The sequence below is a fragment of the Aulonocara sp. 'chitande type north' Nkhata Bay genome, linkage group LG15 (genome assembly GCF_057382095.1).
Source record: "Aulonocara sp. 'chitande type north' Nkhata Bay isolate Kocher_YH1m ecotype deep benthic linkage group LG15, A_spYH_male_GT1.1, whole genome shotgun sequence".
Lineage (NCBI taxonomy): Eukaryota > Metazoa > Chordata > Actinopteri > Cichliformes > Cichlidae > Aulonocara > Aulonocara sp. 'chitande type north' Nkhata Bay.
In genome coordinates, this window is record NC_141358.1 from 26,417,427 (window position 1) to 26,439,896 (window position 22,470).

The following is a 22,470-nucleotide window of genomic DNA, read 5'->3' on the forward strand; positions in this document are numbered from 1 at the left end:
AGCCTCCTGTTGAGCCAGACCAACATGCAGTTGTGAGTAATACTCCACAGATTATGAGTTTACAGTAGAACAGCAATGTTGTTTATTTCTTTACTGCAGGAAAATAATGAAGAAACATTGACAGCTGTTACAGAGGAGGAAGCAACAGAGACACTTTATGAGGTTTACATCTTTTAATACTTTGTGTACAGGAAATACAGGCGACCAATAAAGCCAGTTGAACAAAAAATCTGTTTATTCTTCTTTCAACATGTTGAGGTGATGGGTCAAAAGAAATGATTGTGACATATGGTGTCTCTGACTGCTCTTCCATCTTGTATGTCCGTGGGAGGGTCAGGATGTTCATGGTTTGGATCACTGCTGATGTTTGGTTCAGAAGGACAGTGTTCTCCTCTAATTGTGGCAATGTTGTGAAGAATCACACATGCCACAATAATGTCACATGCCCTTTCTGGGGTGACCCTGAGTCTTTGCAGGCACTGGAACCGGGCCTTAAGCATTCCGATAGTCATTTCAATTCTGGCTCTTGTCCTGCAATTAGCCAGATTATATCGCTGCTGTGGGCCCGGTTCAGGGTCAGGGTAAGGGGTAAGCAAATAGGGTAAACATGGATACCCCCTATCACCAAGCAAGTAGCCAGTGAACTCTCCTAAGACAGAAGGATACACTTCAGTTCAAATGTCCCTGAAGCAATTGGTCTTTATATATTTTAAAGTATTCTCAACTCACCATGTCCAAATTTTGTGCTCAGTGTACATTCACGGAATATTTGTGAGTCATGGACAGAGCCTGGCCACTTGGCTTCCACATTTGTGATAATGTTGGCAGCATCATATATGATCTTCACAGTGCAGAGAACACAAATTAGCATCCATTACTATGATAAAATAATTTGTTAGTTTGAAATGCTACAGGGAACTATGTACCTGTACATTAATGCTGTGGAAAGACTTCCTGTTCACATAGTCTCCTTCATTTACTAAAGGAGCAATGACTGGAATGTGAGTGCCATCTATACACGCCTGGGAATCCTGAAAATAAATGTAAAATTTAAGTAGTAGTCCAAGTATCACCACATCATAAATTAAGTTTTGGTCATCCTGATACCTGCAATTTTGTGGCATCCCTCTTTGATGAATCTTGTGGGTCTGTGACCGGGGAACACCACAGACGAGTACAGGAGACGTTTCAGTGCAACTGTAACATTCCTGACTGCCCGACAGACGGTAGCCTTGGAAACGTGCTCAGCGTCACCAATATTATACAGAAAGCTCCCGTTTGCAAGAAACCGAAGTGCAATACAAATAATATGTACAGAACTGAGAGCATGTCCGCGATGTGTCACATGCGTAATATATGGCCTGAGGATGTTATTCAAATAACTTATAGATTGTGCTGAGAAACGGTAACGTTCGCACAGAAAATCATCAGGAAATGATAAAATGTCCAAACGCGCTCTAATCACTCTCTCCCGGCGGAGAGCTCTGCGGAGAATTTGGGCTTCACGATCTACTGGCTCTTCAAGGAAGTGGCACGCCATGTCTGACACTTCCTACTGTCAGGTTTCCGACAAAGGGGCGGAGACAGTCAGGGTTAGTTGTAGTAAACCTGCTAGGGGGCAGGTTAGCTTCACGGCGTGTGTCGTCATAGTGACTCACTCAGGCTTCAGCTGAACTCGCTTTGTGAAACCGAAAACCCAGAGTTTTCGTTAACTCAGGGTATACTTACTCAGTTTTTCCACTAAACCGGCTTCCTGAAACAGGGCCCAGGCCTTGGAGTTGTAATTTTTTTATTTGTCCACCGGGTGGCGCCCTTGCTTCACATTTGACCTCTGCTGGAAAACAGCGGGCTGCTTGGACAGACCTGCCGGAAATGACGCCTCTTTTCCGGCGTGCAGCAGCGGATTCGCCCGCTGATCGTGCGGACCAGTTTTTGGTCCCTAGGACCATGAGAGGGTGCATTTTTTTTTTTAGTCAACAGGAAATGACGTATTTGTTGTCACGTGGTATCGGACGTGTGGGCTGGAAAAAGCAGTCCCCGGTGATCGTGCCCCGGTGATCGTCGCGACTTACCCCGGCAACATGCACTTATTTCGGCCTAGAGGAGGAGCATTTGCCGCCTGGAGACCATTTTCTGGTCCTGAAAAAAAAAATAAAAGGCGATCGAAATGACTGTTTGTGCCAATCTTTAGTCCATCTAAAGGCCTAATTATAATAACAATCAAATATTACTTCAAATGTTTTTTTGGGAAAATATTTAGTTTTTTAGTTTTTTTTTTAGTTTTTTTGTGATTTAAAGGGTTAAAACAACGAAAATATAATTAAAACTTTATATGAATATTTCAGGGAGAAGTAGTTTTAAAAGACTGACCAATTTAAAGTTAAAAAAAAAAATTAATATTTAATATTTTTATTGCACTTTTTGGGCGTGGTCGATAGTGTGCATTTTATGAAATGCGCTCCTGGAAAAAAAATAAAAGGCGATCGAAATGACTCTTGGTGCCAATCTTTAGTCCATCTAAAGGCCTAATTATAATAACAATCAAATATTACTTCAAATGTTTTTTTTGGAAAATATTTAGTTTTTTTGTTTTTTGGGGCTAAAAAAACAGGGCGCTCATGTAATGAAACTGGGATTTAAAGGGTTAAAACAACGAAAATATTATTAAAACTTTATATGAATATTTCAGGGAGAAGTAGTTTTAAAAGACTGACCAATTTAAAGTGAAAAAAAATATGAATATATAAAGTTTTTATAGCACTTTTTGAGGAATGGACATTTATTGTCCTTAGGCACAAAGGTGGATGCATTTTTAAGGTACCTCCAAGGGTTAAATTTCGGTGTGTGGTTTTAAGGAATCGATGCAACGCAGCCGATGAGACGTGAGAAGGAGCAGCTGAGGTTGTGCACACATCTTGCTGTGTTCTTCATAATACACATAATCACAGAAAAGATTATTAGACATGAAAGACACGAAGTAGCGTTTGTGTTAAAAGAAGATTTTTAACTGCTCAGAAATCGTGTTTAAATAAGATCCTCCGGTCCTCCTCGGTTAAGTCGTTCCTCTGGAGGCAGCGAGAGGCCGGGGAAGGGTCGTTCCTACATATTTCATAATATGATGTGGGTGTGTGGTTGTGGGACGGTCCAGATTTTATCAGCCAGCTTGGCGTCCTCCCCTCATCCCTCAGTTTTTATCTCTACCTTCACTTTTTTTCTGTTTTCTCTTCTGCACATGTAACTAAGTACATTTACTTTACACCTTTTGTGCTGTACATATTTATTTCACGGTTACAGTAACCAGTTAACCAGTGTAAAATATGATGCTTGGTTATACTATAAAATAAGAAATCTGACCAGAAAATGAACAAATGAACGGTGTTTCGCTTCCAGCTTAACTTGACGTGACAAGTTGTTGTTTTTCCTCTTTGATCTGTTTTTAATCGTCAGTTTGAGGCTGTTTATTGGACACTCTTCTCACTCTTTTCCAATAATAATCAGAGGAAATAATGAGCATAATAGTGGGCTGATACATTACTGAGCAAAATTACATCCGCCCCTTCTAATCTTCATTACAGATCTTTAAAGGTTCCAGCAGAATGTGCACCGTTAACATGAAACTACTGAAAATGCATCATTCAAACTCAAAAGGTGCTGATTATGAAATTGACTGAGTACTGCAAAATAAAGATATTTCTAAGTATTTTTATCCAGCAGCACAGACGATGCCACACTTTTTTTTAAAGAGTTACTGTGTTGCTGTGAAGCCTTTCAGTTTGCAGAGAGTCCAGCAAGTTTGTTCCATATAACACGAGCATCGGTAAAAGAAAAGCCAGTTTTATGCCATGAAAATATCTGTTTCACATCCGTTTGTTCATCTTAGAAAACCCAAATGTATTCTGTTGATAGTTTTCAGTTTCAGTCTGATTGGTTGGCATGAGACTCTCTGATTGATGGTTTTTGGTGGGAGTTGAGATGAGGTGTTCAGCAGCTGGCTGTTTCCCCACCTTCACGGGAGCATATCCATATATATCTCCTACTGAGCATGCTTCATATGATTGTTTTGGTTTTCTTTGTGTCACTGTAGGGTCTTTCCCGTATAATATGAAGGGCTTTGATGTGACTGTTGTGATTTGGTGCTAAATAACTAATAGTGAAATGAACTGAATTGTTGCTGTGTGGTGCTATTTACTGTTTCAAACCAGAGACATGTTCCAAATGTCCTGTGCTGTAAACTTTAGCGGTATGTATTTTCTTCAGTCGTGTGAATAAGCTCTTACTTTGTGTTCGTCTCTGCTTTAAAAGCAGCTGGGCAGAGATGAAGGTTTACTTGAGCCCAGTTACAAAACCTGGACGATGATGTCACTTTTGGCCTTCAATTTTCTTGTTGAGCGCAAACAAGGCGATACTCTGTCCTCTCTCCTGTTTTACACATCATCCCTTCTTCAGTCAGCTCTACCTTCCCCCCCAACTCTCGGATGCCAGTCTTGATTATCTCCCAGTGAAAGACAAGAGGATGATGTGAGGGAGGAGCAGGAACACCTGGGAGAGTGATTCAGTATTCACCTGCAGAAAGAGAAAAAGTGGGGGGAAAAAAAAGTAAAATTCCTCTTTCACTATGTAATTATTGCGCTTCGGGCGAGCTTATCTGTGCTCATTTCAGTGCTTCAGGTGTGTGCCGTTCATGTTTGAAGCTGGAAGAGAGCAGCTGTCGATGGATTGAAATCCGGGGTCTGAGCTAGCCACCCTGTTTGCATCTTTTGAAAGACCCTGATAGGTTGTCCAAATTATGGAAAATATTAGGCATCATGTAAGTGCAGTCATTGTGTAACTAGTCCAGCTGAATAATTGACTTCTCTCACAGCAAAGTGGAAACAAAGGGTTTTCTATGGAGCTCATATACCGTGTCAAACTGAAACAGACATACTGTGTTGACTCAATATTGTCTGAAATATCTCTGTATGCAGTGTCAATATTTTCCTCTTTGGAAGAGGCAGCTCCTGGGCGAGGTGTTCTGAGCATGTCCGATCCCAGACACACCGGAGAGATTATGTCTGTCAGCTGGCTGTCAGCTGGTGAAACCAGCATATCTGAGTCTCCTGTAAACAATTTTTCTATGGGGACGAGATCATTAAAGAACTATATTTTATGTGTGTGGAAATGCTCAGAGTCAAATTAGTTAGAGCTGTAAATCATCATTTCTTGGAGGAGAGGCAAGTCTGTTTCTGACCGATGATTGGCCAACAAATGTTTCTTTCTGTAATTGCCATGTTTGTTATTGTGTTTCAACCGCAGGACCTTCCCTCAGATTACAGAAATTCTTATAAGGATCTCAGTTCCTGTGCAAGAATTTAAACTGTAGAATGAGGCAATAAATTCACTTCTGATAAGGTCTGTTTATTCCTGGAAAAATACCTGATTAAGGTGTAAAATTATCAGCAGTTTCAGGAACTCCTGATCAAGGGGAACGTCACGGTTGTGATATATCAGTTCTTGGAAGTAAATCTGTTTGGATGTGGGTCAGTGAGTGAGGATTAGTGTTGGAGGTTGGCTCAAACAAAACATAATAAAACATAATAATTAGTGCTGCACTTCACTAAGTCTGCAGTTAAGGACTGTACACATTTTACTGTAGTAAAATGTGTCTGAACATCAGGACCAGCGCTGTAACTCCATCGTCTGATGTTCTGAATGAAGTCACCAAGAACCTGAGTAACAAATTAATATCTGAATATTACAGGCCAAGAATGGTTTTACTCTCAAAAAGATGGAAACAAGCTCTCTGTTTTTATTCTCTACATCATCACCGCTTATGAAGAAAGACCGCTTCAACATTTCCTGCCAGTAACCCTGTCTCTTTGTCTGTTCGATGACATCTGCCTGTAAGTACGGGTGTCTGGTACAGCTTTGCATTATGAGATGGTCTTGTAATGACTAGTTCCTTTCAAGCGCACCCAAGGCTTGATTGGGTTTCTCTTTTGTAGTCGGATCTTAAAAAGTCTTAGATTGTAATAAAAAAAAACACTTCAAGTTCTAAAACTGAACCAATGCTGGAAAAACCTGTGACCTGTTGAGCATTTATCAAAGTTTTGTCTCTAAAAAGCTACATCTGAAGTGTTCGCTGAGGGAAGCGACTTCAATTTCAAACCTTTTTGAAGTTTTGTCCCGTGTGTAATTTGAAGAACTTCTCACAGATTCTTAAAGTGAGTTTAATTTTCACAAAGCATGATTCAGATTCCTCTATACTGCAGACTGATACTGACCACAAAGGCATTCTTACATTTCATCCAGCATGGTAGGCTGTTGTGCCTTCATTTGGAAGAAGTGTGCACGGTGTTTGGACTGAACTGTGTTCAATTTGTAGGTGGGAAAGGAGGAAAGCAATGGAGCGATAACAGTGAATGCCTGAAGAAGAAGGAAGGAGTAGAGAGGAATGCGAATGAAAGAATGTGAGAGAAATGCTAGAAAGGACAGAGAGGTGAAAAGAGAGAAGGGCAGGTTGATGGAAGCCAAATCATCTATAGGATTATTTTCAGGAGAAAGGCTGAAAGGGGCAGAGGGGGCTTTTATTTTTAGTGTATTTGTGATACCGGAGAATTTAAGATGAAGTTTGGCTAAGCTCCTTGGGTCACAATGAAATACCAGGTGTGCACTGATATCTTGTTGATAACAGAAATGATGCCAGAAAGTTCCTATTTCAAAAATCCTCTCTGACCTTTCCTCATTCTGTCATTTTCTAAGATCTTGGGGGTTAAGGAAAGGTCTCTCATATCTGTTATCAGAGTGGGCAGGTTTTAATACTGAGGACATGGTTAGTTGGCACCACTGGTGCATTAACAAATTTGCAAAATTAGTTTTTAAATAAGCTCTTCTCTTCGACGCAGAGATGCTGTACCAAACTCACTACAGACTCACACCAGCAGCTCTGAGTAAGCCCGATAAGAAAGACTGAAAAGGCTCCTTCAGTTGCTTGTTGTATTTCATCATTGGTCCTGATTGTAAAGGTGCAACAAACAGAAGTTTATCTTTATCTTTCACAACGACAGCAGTTTATCAGCCACGTTAGCCAACATCAGCTATCTCTGGTGGTATCTGCTGTGTCAGCATGCTCATTACGGATTCTGGATTTTAACACCATGTGATCACGCACAGTATTTCAGAGCCCACACAGTGGTGTTTTGGTTATGTTCAAACCCACTGGTCAGCCTTTAAATAGTAAATGTGAGTCTCTGTGCTACTGTATTACTGTGATAGACTGAATAGGATACTAGTGATTGAGCACCGAATCGTTATTGACCTCGTTCACATACTGCAGATGACGACCTAGCATGAGTGGACTGATATCAGGTCAGAGAAGGTGCTGAACATGCAACAAGAGCTAAAGTCTATGATGTAAATTATGATCAGGCTGACTAACCACTGATACTATGAGCACACCAGAAATGTTGTGAATACAGCATCATTAATGAACAGTTATTACAGTTTGATGTGGTTTGTCTTGAATTCTCATTATACTATTATCTCAGAGAGTATTAGGAAGTCCTCGGCTGTGTGCAGCTCTTCTTTAACTTTTTAAGGACAGTTTAACAGTCCTGCTTGTGGAAGATAATGAAAGATTCACTTCACTTAGAACTCACAGTGAATAAGAGTGAAGCAGAGCACACAATGGTTTTATGACCCATCGTTCTGTAACTATTAAATTAGAATTTCATTGACTGGAATAGACTTGAGGTGTTTCTACACACACTTAAGTATTATTATTATTTTTATTATAGTGGACAGAAAAGCCACAGCCAAGTATGAGGAAATATATGAATTTTAGTTGAGCCACCATCTTATAATTCACTTCATGTAATGCAGACTTTGGCAGAGGCTGAAAGCTGCCACTGCTGTGATGTTGTCACGCTGGACGGAGGCCAGCAACTTGAATAGAACCCAAGCGCAAACACACAGGGCGGAGGCAAGAGAGCGTTTTAACACAATTTATTGGTGAATATATAATATATGTGAAAACACAAGGACGTGGCATCTGTGGTGTGGAAATGTAGCCGTGGAACTATTAGCGTGGCATGAACGTGAGGACAACTAGATCTAGGCAGGTAAGTATTGGTCACACTGGGGAGAGAGGAGAGTGGAGTTAGAGCTGGGTTAAAGTGGATTACCAGAGAGGGTAAGTATAACAGTTTTTCCAGCTTACTTGCAGGAGGTGGAGGTGTGGTATTGAGGGAGAGGTGAGGGATTTCCTCGGAGTTTGAAAAAGGTGAAATAGCTGACCTGGGGTTCGTTGGATCCAAAGTGGTGAGTGAGCAGGAGGGCAGGCAGGTGAGGTTTGGAGATATTTCCCAGTGAGGTGGAAAGAAGCTGAGATCCAAGTGGTGAGCAGCAGTCGACACTGGAGAAAAGGTCCTGAAGCACAAGAAACAGCGCGAGTAAATCTACTTGAGAATAGCAGCATGAATGTGAGAGCCGGTTACCAACATCAGGTAACTGACGAACTGGCAGGGAGGAGATGACAGCGCAGGGCTTAAATCCCCTTTGGCCTGATTGCCCCAATTAGCTCCAGATGCGTGAAGCTGAGGAAGTCCTGCCCACGGGCGGAGCCAAGGGTGCTCTGGCACTGATGGAAATTCCCAGCTGCTCACCCAGACCATGACAGATGTAGAGGTCGGCTGGATGTCTTTCTTCAGAAAACTTAAAACTTCAGAAAATATAAATTTCTTTCATTTTATGCCTTTATTTAACAGAGACAGTGACAGAGGGATGATGAATATCAGGAAACCAGGACGTTTGTGCCAGAGCTGTTCCTCTTTTACCCTAAACAAGATTTGGAGTTGCTGTAGGTTTGCAGGCTGTGGATGTTCTTGTTCCTTGTTTTACAAAGTGTCCCCAAATGTTCTCTCCTGGTGTTGCAATAGTCACCACAGTTTAGGAAACAGGCGTTCTCCTGTTGGATATTTGTCTTCTGACATGAGCTTAACTTTATCAGTAGGTGAACCTTTTCTTTCTAAAACCTAACCAAGTGTTTGTGGAGGCAAACAAATACTCCAAGTTTGTGAAGGTGATAACTGGTGAAAGAGGCAATGTAGGATTTTGAAATTTGTACCATTGGTGCAGCTACTAAATATCTTGCACGGCTTTGAATTTCAGTGACCTAGATGTCAAGGTCAAGGTCAGAGGTCAGGTTTTCTGAAAGTCTGGTGAATGCCTACTACTGCCTTCTACTCGGAGGCTGAGGGAAGTCATGGGGAGCCTCCAATATTTTTACATCCTTTCGCAAATAAAGGCCTCGTCTGCCTGTTGGAGCGACTGTGCAGTCATTCTAAAAGGCAGTGATTAAAAGGAGATGTTAAAAAGTGTCAGTATGTGATGAGTTGGGCGTTATACTCAACAAACTGAGCCCTCACAAAAGCCGTCACCAGCGCTTACAAAGTTAATAAGTAACTGCATCCACACACCCCCACCCAACCCCACACCTCACCCCACACCCCTCCGTGCTGCCTCTCCATAATTAAAATGTTGTAAATCTGTCTCGAGTGAGTAAAATGCACTCTTCTACACTTCTTCATTGTTGCATCTTTTTAAAAAATCCACTCTGGCAGAACTGCAGCAAAGCCAGCCTCCCGTCTCCCACACTAGCTCCCAGACAAAGGCCTTTTGTTTTCGGCTCCATCAGATGGGCTAAACGAACAGTGCTCTGGGTTGTAGCTCTGACAGAGAAGCGTACCCACATGTCGGGCTTCCCGTCAGGACTGGTTTCAGTATTCTGTGTGGGAACTGCTGCAGGAAACAACATCTTCTAGATGTCGACTTTGTTTCATCTAAAAATTTCTCCGAGCACAATGTGGCAGGCTTTGGTCAGTAGCTGGAAGACGTCTCTCAACGTAAATGTAGACACACAGCAAAGTAGACACATGTATTGCCAAACATAACACTGTGTAATTCTAATATTCAGTCGACCTAAAAGTATGTAGACAGTAAAAAAATGTATTGTCTTTATTGTCAGGCTTGTTAACCCTCTCTGGACTGCTCTGTTTCAAAGAGGGATGAACTCGTGTGGCCATACCTCAGCTAATCGTGACCCAACAACCCAGGATGTGTGTTGCTTCCCTTTGTCATTTGTAAATCGTACGATCATTTCTTCCTCTTAACCATCAAACAGAAGTATTTAAACACGATGCATGCAAAATGTTCAGGCATGACCTCGTTCAAAAAACGGAATCCTGCATGAACTACAAACTTGGGCATCTCCTCTGCAAATAAATCTAAATAAGCAGGAAGTCTGTGACCTTTCTGATAATCTACCATGAAAGAGAATCTTGGACATTAGCAGCAGTTTGTGAAGACACACCTGTACTGTGGAAGAAGTGAGTAAAAATATTTCTGAGGATTAATTACATAAATGTTCCTCAGTCAGTGATTCCAGTGGAACAGCGTGTTGAGCTGGAATCTGGGCTCAAATTGTGTAAAGTCTGTAGTTATGAAAAATGAAGAGTGTTGGGAAAAGGCAAGCCTCTGACACACACACACACACACACACACACACACACACACACACACACACAGAGCCAGTAATTAGCAGCTCAGCATACACTTGCTGCGGGTCATTAGCCTCGGCCCTGCAGCCTGGTTGCGTGGATGCTGGTAATTAAAGCGACGTGTTGTTTGTATGTTGTTTGTCACATGCTTTTTTTTGGCTGTCAGGAAACTCAGGAGGGTGAATTAGCAGGAGTGAATGAAGGTGTGAAGCACACACACACACACACACACACACACACACACACACACACACACACACACACACACACACACACACACAGAGTGGAAACACTAAAACTGTGTGTGTGTTGCGTCATCTGTACTCTGTACAAACAGGCTGTTTACAGTCTCACTGAAATAAAGAAATATGTAATACTTGAGTTAACTGAATGCTTTTTAGCCTCGTTTATGTGTGCGTGTGTGTGTGTGTGTCTCTGTGTGTGCTTTGTTCAGTCAGTTGAACTGCTGCTGAAGCTGATGTTTCAGCCTGCCGGTACAGCAGTCCTGCACGTCTATCTCCTCTCTGGAGCAGAGCACAAACACACTGTGCACCGGTTGTTTGTGTCCTGTTCCTGATGCAAATATATTAAGTATTTATTCAATCTAAAGGATGAGAGGTGGAGTTTTAAATTGACTTCTACTTCATCAGCTTTCTGCCTCTAACGAGCTGAATACGAGTCCTCTCTGCCAAACAGGGACAGAAGCCTCCCCAAAGACATGAGAAGGTTCATTATGACCTTTTATCTTTAACAGGAAACACAACGACACACACACACACATGTTTCCTGTCTATTCTCTGCAGTTCTCCTTTACCCACCAGTCCCTTTTCATTCTTGCCCTCTTTTTTTAATTACTTCCTTTCCTGTCACTTCTCTTCTATTTGTTGCCCTTTTGTCACGTTTTTTTTTTTTTTGGCATATTTTCAATCTCCCCACCTTTCTTTCCTTCACATGCTGTCCCTGCTGTCCTTTCCTTTGATTATTTTTAATATTTTTTGTCTCCATTTATTTACGTACACCCCTGAGACATTCCTTCGTCCTTTCCTTTCCTTATTTTCTCTTATCTACTTTCTCCAAACGATTTCCTTTATCCAACGTCTCTGACCATCCGTCATTTCCTCTATATCCTTTTTTCTGTCCTCTGTGCTTCCCCTTCTCTGTTCTTTCATTTTTCCTCCTCTCTCCTCTTCCTGTTCTTGTCTTCGTCCTGATCAGAAGATGCTTCCTTTTTGCTTCCTTCTGTTTTTCTTATTTCCTCTCATCTCCTTGGGATGACCCAGAACATGGCTCACTGTCAGCTCTCGGCTTATAGGTAAAAATGAATAAACTATTTTATTCAGTCCCAATTTTTATTCTGTCAGCAGAATCTGCTGATAATTTGTGTCTCCGTCACATTTCCTGTAAATAAATCCCGTTTTCATTCTGTTTGGCTTGGCTTTGATTCTCTTGCTTTAATCCAATTGATACACACAGGGTGAAATTTATAGCAGTCCACAGAGAAACACTCAATGCTGCCAGGATCATAAAATATTAACCTTTCAAATTAATTCTGTAGTGGTGAAATCATCCACCTCTCAATGTGTGACAAGCTGCTGCCAAAACCAACCACCCATCTAAATGTAAATGCGTACAGCTGTGCCACTGCTAATCCTCCGCTCATTACACACGTTCCTAATGATTCCTCCGTTAACTGCGACAGAAATTTAAGGAGACATTAGCAGGAAATAGACTGCTCCTGTCCACTCTCTCTCCCTGACTCACATCATTAGTTAACAGTCGAGCTGCAGAGCGTCCTCTTCATCATGAACGAGGGGGAGGCTGTAAAGTTTTCCTCCTGCTCTGATTATCAGCAGTGAAGGTGACTTGGAGCCAGCAAGGAGGCATTAATGTGCTACCGCTGAAATAACAGTCAGCAGATCACACCTCTAACGGAGAGACCCGAAGATCGTTTGTTTTATTACATCGCTAAACACAAGCAGAAGGAGACAAGGGGGCAAGAAGTGGACTGACCAGATTAAAGCAAGGAGACAGGAGATGATTCGATGAACAGAGGGGAAGAAACTGGAGGGAGCAAGGAAAGGAAAAGGGACAGTAAAGAAGAGAAAAAGGGGAAAGGAAACAAGAAATAAAGAAAGGATGAAACAAGAGGAAAGATGTCATAGAAAGCAGAGGAAGAGAAATAAGGTAAAATGAGAAAAATAGAGGAAAGCATACAAGAAGAGGTGAAAAAGGAGTCAGAAGGAAACAGGGGAAACTGATGGAAAGGATGGAAGAAGAGAAGAAGTGAAGAAACAAGAAGGAAAACAAGTGAAAGTTGAATAAGAAACAATAACGAGAGAGGAAGCATGGTAAAGTCAAGAAGAGGAAACCGAAGAAGAGAAAGGGAAACAAGAAAAGTAAAAAGATGAAAAGGAAAAGGGAAGATGGATGGACTGGAGAAAAAAGGAAAGAGTAGAAGGGAGAATAAGACAGAGGGGGGTGAAAAGAAATTAGGAAACAAGAGGAGAAGAAAAGAGGAAAAAGAGAAGTAAGAACAGCAAAGACGAACAGGAAGAAGAACGCTGCGCAGTGAAGTGTGTCACTTCTCGGCCCCTCCCACCCTGAAGTCATTGTATCACTCTAGCAGATTATTGTGAAACAAATCTCTCCTCATTTCCCACATTTGCTTATCAGCACAGTCATATTTGCATGGGTGGACTTCCTGTCTGCTGTTCTGCTTTTTTTCCTGTTTGGCAAATACACCCACACCCACCACTAAACACACACACGCACACACACACACGTCAGGGTTTATCAGCTGCATGGAGCTGCCAGAGAAATGTCATCACATTAATAAGAGGCAAGCAGAGAAAAGAGAAAGAGTTTAGGTTTGATTGATCCAGCTGGTGAGAAGTTCGGCCATCCGGGAGGGGCTCAGAGTAGAGCAGCTGCTGCTCCACATCGAAAGGAGCCAGCTGAGGTGGTTCGGGCATCTGACAAGGATGCCCCCTGGGCGCCTCCTGGGTGAGGTGTTCCAGGCATGTCCCACCGGGAGGAGGCCCCGGGGCAGACCCAGGACACGCTGGAGAGATTATATCTCTCGGCTGGCCTGGGAACGCCTTGGTATTCCCCCGGATAAGCTGGAGGAGGTGGCTGGGGAGAGGGAGGTCTGGGCCTCTTTGCTTAGGCTGCTGCCCCCGCGACCCGGCCCCGGACAAAGCGGATGAAAATGGATGGATGGATGGATGATCCAGCTGCTGAGGTTGTCCCAGGGTGTCTGATTCAGAGCCGTGTGAATCTGTTTACCTACAAAGGTGTGACTGTGTACGTACACACCGGCTGACACTGAGGCCTATTGTCCCACCTCAGCCAACAGAAATGTTCCAAATACAGTTTTTGAATATTAAGGCTGTACCTGTAAAGTCATTTCACACTTACAACACAACTTCTTGACGGAAGTGCCAGACGCAAACGGCCGACACAGTAAAAGGATGAAAAAAACACCATGTCATTAGATTATGCAGCACAATTAAAAAAATAAAACAGTTTAAAAGAAGATCTGTGTCTAGAGTACATTTTATATTAACATAATGGAGAAAAATACAATTAGCACATTTCCTCAAATAAAAACCACCGGGCCTCGGATAATGGAGGGGTGTGTGGTCGACACAGCAACACAGCTTTTTACAGGCACTTTTAAAAGTAACCCCAACGCCTGCAAATATTTCACAATAAAAGCCCAACATGAAAACAATCCAGTCTTTAAGTGATGACGTGATGAATCCTGCTTCTGGGCCCGAAGTACTCTGAATTTAATAAGGCTGATGTGTTTTTTACATGTTTTAACCTCCTAGGACAGGGGTGTCTAACTCAAATACACAGTGGGCCAAAATTCAAAATGGAACATTAATATTTGTTGAAAAAAAAAATCTTCCTCCAGATATAGGAATGAATCTTTTCTTATGGACTCAAACAAGTTTAGCTGAAAAACTGAATATGGAACAAGCAAAGCTTAATACTAAACAATATATATATTAGCTGTATAATACCAGTAGGCCAGCTCTAATAGTAATTTGGTATGGCTTCGGGCCAGAGTTTGACACCTATGTCCTAGGACCTGGCGTCCACATATGTGGACATCACATTTTGGGTTATTTAGACCAAAATACTCAATTTTGCTTTACAAGGGCCTGATATCCACTTATGAGGACATTATACTGCTACTGTTCTATCAAAATTTTAAACAAATATCCTCATCCTCTTGTTTTTCTTAAAAACAAAAATAAGGTAAAACAAATAAATAAATCTGGTAATTCTTTGTTTTTATGTTCTTGGGCCCCAGTATGCCCAAATATCAAAGAGAAATTAAAAATGCATGCTGTGGAAAGGTTTGGGTCTTAGGAGGTTAATGCTTTGTATCTTGTTCTATTTTATCTCAACAAGGCAATGATCACTGTAGGCTTCTCTCAGTTTTTATTACCGCTAATCATTTTAAAGCTCAGTTTTTAAACCCGTACAATGTAACTACAGCCCAGCCCATGCAGCAGTATATTAATGACTAACCTCGTATTGTGGATGGATTATCTCAGTTGTTCTCCTGACTGAAGTTTGGTTTGTTTACAGCATCCTGCCATGCGATTGCATTTGTCACTAACCATCGGGAACCCTCACGTTAACTTTTATCGAGTGGAAAAAAGCCCTCCGTTCGATAGCGTTCGTCGTCCAAGTTCACTATTTATATTGTGCTACAAAGCTGTGATCACATGGCACATCATTATATACCAGCTAGCCCAACTTCAGTAACCCTACAAACATCAATGCTGTTTACTTTCCCATCTTCATTTATGTTGGAAGTGATAACAGAGCTGTACATTTTAATTTGTTTCATAAATCCCTCAGTCAGAACATGGTATATTATATTTAGATGGAAGCTAGCAAGCTGACTCCCTGCTAACTTCTAACTCAGTTAAACTTCATAAATTCTGTTTTCATGGATGCCTGGATGTTAAACTTAATTGTTACTCCTGGTAAAGCAGCCACACTGATCATTTTATTACAGATGAAAGAATTTAGATAGTTTTTCAACTCAGTAATGCTGCAGTGTTCGTTTAATTTAGGGACCTGCAGCGGAGTTTGGGCCCAGACATGGCTAATGACGTCAGACTTAAAGACCGGATAAGAATGGTTTCTTTTTTCTTTTAATTTCATGGATGTGGTGAAGGAGGACATGCAGAGGATTGGGATGTGTTGGGATCCCTTCACCCCAACCGGTCACAGCAGATTCCGGCATTCCGGTTCTGGCAGAACCTGAGTCTGGGTTCTGCCAGAGTTTACTTCCTGTTAAAAGGGAGTTTTTCCTTCCCACTGCTGCCAAGTGCTTGCCCTAAGGGGTCATTTGATTGTTGGGTTTTTTCTGTGTTGTTGTAGGGTCTTAACCTTACATTATAAAGTGCCTTGAGGAGACTGCTGTTGTAATTTGGTGTTCAAAGCTCATTTGCTGGTGTTGTGTTTTATTCATGTTCATGTTAGCTAAGCACAGACCTTCTCAAAGTGTGGGGCCCGCCCCCTAGGGGAGGCGCAGAGCCATGGCAGGGGGGGCGCAGTATGAAAAGAGGGGAAAAAAAACAAAACGCTTGGACACTGCTACCATGGGGCGCCCACGGACACGCAAAGCAGGAGATGAAGCATGGCTGAATATGTTTCCAAACCAACTTCATTCTAAGCCAAAGACTAGAAAATATGGTGAAGCATATTTTCCCTTTGGCTTCACCTGCACAAGTGCCAAGGTAGGTCTCCCCTGCAGAATTGGTTTTACCTTGTTGGGAGCACGCACTGGGCTCTTCAAATCACGGACAAACGGTATCCCACATTCTTGATTGAAAGGAGTTTTAAAAAATTATCAGTTTTCGGTGATTCGAAACGCCGTTTACGTGTGGAAGAAACAGCTGCGTTTTCAAAAATACCCGTGTAGGTGTGGACGTAGCGTAAAAGAGTTAGTGGTTTATTTTATTATTTATTTACTACCTGCAGATTACTTGTATTTGCTTAACTGTTTACTAAATGTTTGAGGTGTGAAATAAACCGCAATGGAGCAAAATGGGGGGGCGAACATTATTCTTGTAAAACAAAGGGGGGGGCTAGCAAAAAAAAGTTTGGGAACCACTGGCTTAGCAGAGCAGTGACACCATGAGTGCAGCAGGCAGCTGTGTTAATTAATTGAGGCCCCTCCTCTGTGTTAAAATAATGACCCATCTGGGGAATTTCAGGCCACCTTGCCCATCTTCTTCCACACACCACAGAACTAACAGCCTGATGATATAAATTTAACGAGACAATCAGGACAAGGTCGGATTTAATAATTCTTTTGAATTTGATTGGCCCACTGTGCCTAGACCAGGCAATAGACACATGACAGTCAACTTTGAACTAGCCAATAGGTGGAGGCTTGACACCTGAAAGGTAAAAAGAACACAAAAGCAAAGCCACATCTCTTGGCACGTAACAGTGGACTACTGAATTTCCTCTTAAATACCAGAGTATCTGTATTTAAGATGTTGCCCATGTGTTCAGCTGCTAGTGGAGGGAGGGGCTGTGTGTCAGATGGAGGAGACAAAGATGGCTATGTTGTTGAAAATGAATGAAATGAAAAGCATCTAATTTGATAGTAATCTTTATTGGTACCCAAATATCACTCTCTTTTAACAAAACCCTATCTGGCATAAACCAAAGTACTGTCATGTTTTCAGAAATTTAGTACTGAAAGGTAATGTAAATATTGGTTTTGGTGACATCCCTGATTATACTCGTGCTATAGTTTTTTTTTTTTTTTTTTTTAGTAATACTATTTAGTAAAGTGAAAACATGGTGTAACATCTTGAGATATCAGCTAGTTTTGTGGCTTTCTGCTGCCTCCTAACTCTGCTCAAGCCCTGTTTCACGGACGCCTGGATGTTAAAGAGACCAGCCTCACTGACTGTTTTATTGGAGCTGAAAGACATTTTGACTGTCACTGATGTTGCCGTCTTTGATCTGGGAAACTGAAGGAACATTTGGACAGGAAATGACTAATTATGCCAGACTAAGTGAATTACACCCAGCACCTTTAAATCCATTGAATAAACAATGTCCAGGGCATCCTGCTATATTCAGCCAGCACATTGTGCAGGCATTGTGCCGAAGAGACATGAAAGAGAAGCGTCAGAGTCTGTGAGCCTTGTAGTTTGATATTCAGGCTGAAAACATGAAACCTTTTTTTTTTCCTGCCTTCGCTGCTCTGATCTTGAAGATATCGACACTCAGACCAGCTGCAGTCAAACAGAAGCACGCAGGACTGGTCAGACCAATGGTATTTGGACACTTAGAGTGCACTCAGGGAGAGCGTCAGCATCTTGTACTAACAAGATGCTGACGCTCTCTAGTTGGTGAGATTTTCAGTTAGTGAATATTATTAAAAATATTATGGCTGAATATTAAAATGTTGGCTGATGAGGGTCCAGCCATTAGAATCAATCAGAAGGGTCGGCTGGAGACGAGAGAATCCAGAGAAATGTGAAGTTGTACTGCCAGAAACTTGAGAGGCAGCTTTTAGGCTTTTGAGGGATGAACTGTGCGACTTACAAATGCCCCCCCTTCCACAGACACAAAGCCTACCCTGAATGAATGAAATCAGGGAATCAGGAGACATGGGGAAACACTCATTTTGTGTGTGTGAGTGAGAGAGAGGAAGAGAGAGAAGCAGAGCAGAGCTGGGAAAGAGAGAGAGAGTGAAGCTGTTTTCTGAATCGTGTGGCAGCGTCTAGCTTTTCCATTAGTGGAAGGGAGGAAAAAAAGCTTGGTGCTTTTTGATGTTACATCCAAATGTTCCTAAAATTTCACGCTGAACAACTTTAATGGGAGCAAAAGGTTTAGCTGAGACACACTCACACACACACACACGCACACTTAGGAGGATTGGAATTTTTGTGCATAAATTTGCCATGTGTGCTGTGAATGTGTTTGCGTGCACCTGTGCAGTCAGAGTCTGCATGTGTATTTCTGTCAGCATAGAAATCCTACATCACCCTCTGTTGATCCGACATGTTCAGCATGCTTTCAGTAAATTGCTTGTAGAACATAAATGACTCAAGGAAAGAGGGGTGGAATAAATGGGAGGATATAACCTCACGCTCCACGGTTTGAACTTTTCAATTCAGCCAATGCCATTTCAAAGCCAGGTGCATTAAAAGGCAGAAGCACAGCAGGAGTATGGCTTACAGCGGCAGAAAGCATTTAAAACCTTTTTGGGACACAGTCAGCAAGAGTTTGTCACCACCCGTGAGTGGTGATTGTGTATGTGCAGGTTTTTGTGTTCCGTGTCCTCTGAAATCACCAATCACCAGATAGGCAAATAGCCTCGTCACAGTGTAAACAAACCCTGAATCAAAAAAAACATGAAGCACGAAGGTGATCACGGTTTCTTAGGCAGAGGTCTCTAAAGGACACAGCTGGGAGATTCCTAAATACTCCTCAGCCATTGCTGTGGATGGTAGGCGTGTCCGAGGATATGCCTGAGCTAGGCTCGTGCATTTGATTGACCAATTGGATGTGAAGGCTGGGGAACACCTACTCTGATTGAGTAACAGTAACACAGCACTGCAAAGACTCCTTATGTGTGTTTTTGGGAATCTGTGAAGAAGCATCATGTCGAGGATGTTCCATTAGCAGAGAAACACTGACCCCTTCCTCAGGTCACTCATACGTACAAATATTTGTGAAAGGAGGTAAATGTGTGGCTTATTTGCTTATTTAAATGCATTTAAATGACTCCTTTTTCATGTTATGACTCGTCCTGGTGGCTCAAAGGATTAACGGCCATGATTTAGCTGTTTGAGCAGCTGTCTCCTTATTTTTGATTTAAGCAGCGCTATAGAAGCCTGAAAGCGTTTCAGGATCTGGCAACATGCCACGATTGTTTTAGCCGCTCGTAATTTGAAGTCTGCTGCACTTGGTTAATAACATTTACCAGAACGATGCGTGAGCTTCACCTCATCTGCTTCTGTTCCCATGAGCGAGGCGCGGAGCTGTCAGTTTCTGCAGTAAAACATATGAATATGAAATAAGACGACTGTGAGAAATGTTACACCGCCAAGCTTTTCTTATTGGAACGAGGGCTCTGAGACGCGTGCACGTGCATGCTGGCGTTTCTGACGTTGGCTGTGGTTTTGGCTGCCGCAAAGGCCGAGCCTGAGATCAACGGAGGCCATTGTTGCCCCGAGCGAGAGAAGCAAACCATTCTTTCCACTTTCCATTTCAGCTCTTGTCTGTTATTTTTTTTTTTCCTCAGGAAACGTTTTTGTTTCCAGCTGTTGTTAAGGGCGATGAAGGCCAACATGTTTCATGTGTAGAAAATTTTATATCAAGCTTCATTAACAGCCAACATTTTACGGTTGGAGGTGGATAGGGCTATACGTGGCCCCGTTACCGGGATGTGAAAATGTGAAATATGACTTTATATTAACTTAAATATGGAATCTCAGCCGGCCGAAGTGCAGCATGTATCGGTACCTTTAAATGAAAGTGGTTTTCTTTGGATCTCAGAGAACTGAACACAGCTGCTCTTGTTTTTTTATTTTCTGCCAAGATTTTCACATTTTTGTTTAAAACTTAAGAATTTGACTGCTTCTTGAAACAAGGGTGACTCACTCACTTTGCATGTGCATGCTTGTGTGTTTTCAATGTAAACTTGCAAGAGACTGGTTGTGGTGTCAGTCTGCTAGTTTGATTACACTCTGGATTAACTGCACGAGTTGTTCTGGCTCATAACTGAAGTGCAATTGCTCCAAGATTACTCCTGAACTACTCTTCTTGCATCTTATCTTATTGTCCTGTAAACAGCAATAAAACATACTGGGTTTGTCTTCTGAGTCCTTCTTGAAAACCTTTCTTGATCCCTGACTGGCTGACTGGGCTGCGTTTGTCCGTGAGAACTACTTTGCCTATTGACTTCTAAAGATTGTATGAAATATGTCTGTTCCCTGTCTGTTTCACATCTTATGGCCCTGTAGTCCTGTACTCTTTGTCTCATTCTTATCCCCATGTCCTTGTTTACTAAGCGTCCTGTCTCCGTTATGTTGCTGCCTCATTGAAGGTTGTCACAGTGTGAACACTCATGAATTTATCACCCCCAGTACTGGGCTGCGCCTCCACAAACTGTAACCTGGTGCTAACGGAGGCCCAGGGAGAAATCACATCACCGTGCTATCCCCAGAGATACCCCAATTCGTACAACTGTAGGTGGATCATGCAGGCCCCCACCGGCTTCATTATCCAGCTGTCCTTCCTGGACTTTGAACTGGAGGAGGCGCCGGGATGCATCTATGACTGGGTGAAGGTGAATACAGGCAGCGCTGAAGTTGTGTTCTGTGGTCTGACGGCCAACGGGCTGACGCTAAACTCAACGGGGAACCAGATGATGCTGTCTTTTACCTCCGACTTCAGTGTGCAGAAGAAAGGCTTCAGAGTTAGCTTCCAACATGGTAGGTGAAAGCCGCCAACAGGGTCCTGATCTTCAGCTGTGTCTTAAGTCAGGCATTAAACAATAAGAGTTTGAGGATGGGTTTGGTGACAAGGACGGCTCATTTGGTTACATCAAAGGGCCGATGTTACAGCATGAGGATTACAAATGCTCTGCTCACTAAACTCTGACCAAAAGCACCATTGTCACATGTAACACACAGTGTTTAATCAAGGAGAATTTGGTCCAGGAGGTTTTTCTCACGCAGGTGTGAACCCACTTTGGTTTGCTGACATGTGAGATCTTTGCAGCCGACCATTAGCAGTCCAACAACCAGCCAGTGTTTATGTACTCACAGATGGAGGGTGTATGTGTGCAGCATACTGCAAAGTTTCAAACTGGTAAAAACCAGCAGGGGTGTCAAATGTACGGCCCGCTGGCCACATCCGCCATACAATTATATCCAGCCCATGAGATAATTTCATATGTCAGTTATTGATAGCCCTGCTGAGAATCCATGCGGACGGGGGCGGGACTTTAATTTGATAGGAATGATACATAAAAAAAAAACTCCCTTATGGCTGTTCGTACTGCACAAAGTAATTTACAGTACGATAAACAATTAACCTGCTGAACCCCAATGCCCCGTTACCGGAGACGAGAGGGAGAACATCTGGTTTAATGTGATGTACAGAGATCTGTTATTTAAACATAGACGTGTGTGGTATCCACGGGAATGTCAGAATCTCAGCTGAAAGCTCAAAAAACCATTTTAACGACCACCAAACAGCTGAAACAGCAAACGATGAAAGAACAGGTAAACAGACTCTGCAAAAAGATGTAAACACAAAGTATGGCGCGTTCACCTGATGGCGTATACGTGGACACACCATCAGTGCTGACGTCTCACAGATTCTGATGTTGCAACCTCATTTCTGCTGTTCAATTCCGAAGAAATTTCAACTTTCACAAATTCTGCCAAATAACAAAACACGTAGCTTTGTCTCTAATAAAACCTCAGTGAAAAACAAAGGTTTCTGCTTTTCACTTTCTACCATAAAAATCTATTTTTTAAGACTTAAGTTAAAATCTAATGGACAGTATCGAAAATGGGCTAGCAGAACTTTTTCTGCAATTTTACATATTTATTATCCTAGCTCCAGCTTAACACCATGACAACAAAGCTGTTCCTAAATCAGAAACATTTATCATCTATCATCTAAAAACAGAGGGAAGTGTTTCCACACCAGTTGTTTCATCAGTGATAAAAAGTATAATCAGTCAATCAATTTCCTGGTTTGTATGAGAGGCTGAATTGGACTTGGAAACTACATTGTCTCCTCGCTGGAGGCCAGCCTCTTGACTTTAGCTGTATGAGTTCATGCACAGTCTGACTGAAGGTGCATGTTTTTAGGTTATCGTGCAGTCAAGAGACCGACGCGTCTCAGACGTCACAGACAGTCCGAT

The 22,470-nt window shown here is 42.2% G+C and overlaps 1 protein-coding gene and 1 long non-coding RNA gene across 4 annotated transcripts in view; one reads left to right on the forward strand and one right to left on the reverse strand.

Annotated features, from left to right (window-relative positions):
• adgrg6 (adhesion G protein-coupled receptor G6) overlaps positions 1-22,470 on the forward strand; it is a 100,055-nt gene that overhangs the window by 21,040 nt on the left and 56,545 nt on the right. For all 3 annotated transcript variants that reach the window (XM_086265244.1, XM_086265245.1, XM_086265246.1), the window contains exon 3: positions 20,678-21,025. In XM_086265244.1, coding sequence (XP_086121370.1) covers positions 20,678-21,025 — 348 coding nt within the window. The remainder of the gene's footprint in view (positions 1-20,677; positions 21,026-22,470) is intronic.
• Positions 214-1,764, reverse strand: LOC147313218 (uncharacterized). Its single transcript, XR_015125168.1, has 3 exons — positions 927-1,764; positions 730-841; positions 214-649 (listed from the first exon to the last, which is right to left on the reverse strand). It is a non-coding gene; the product is annotated as an uncharacterized LOC147313218 (long non-coding RNA).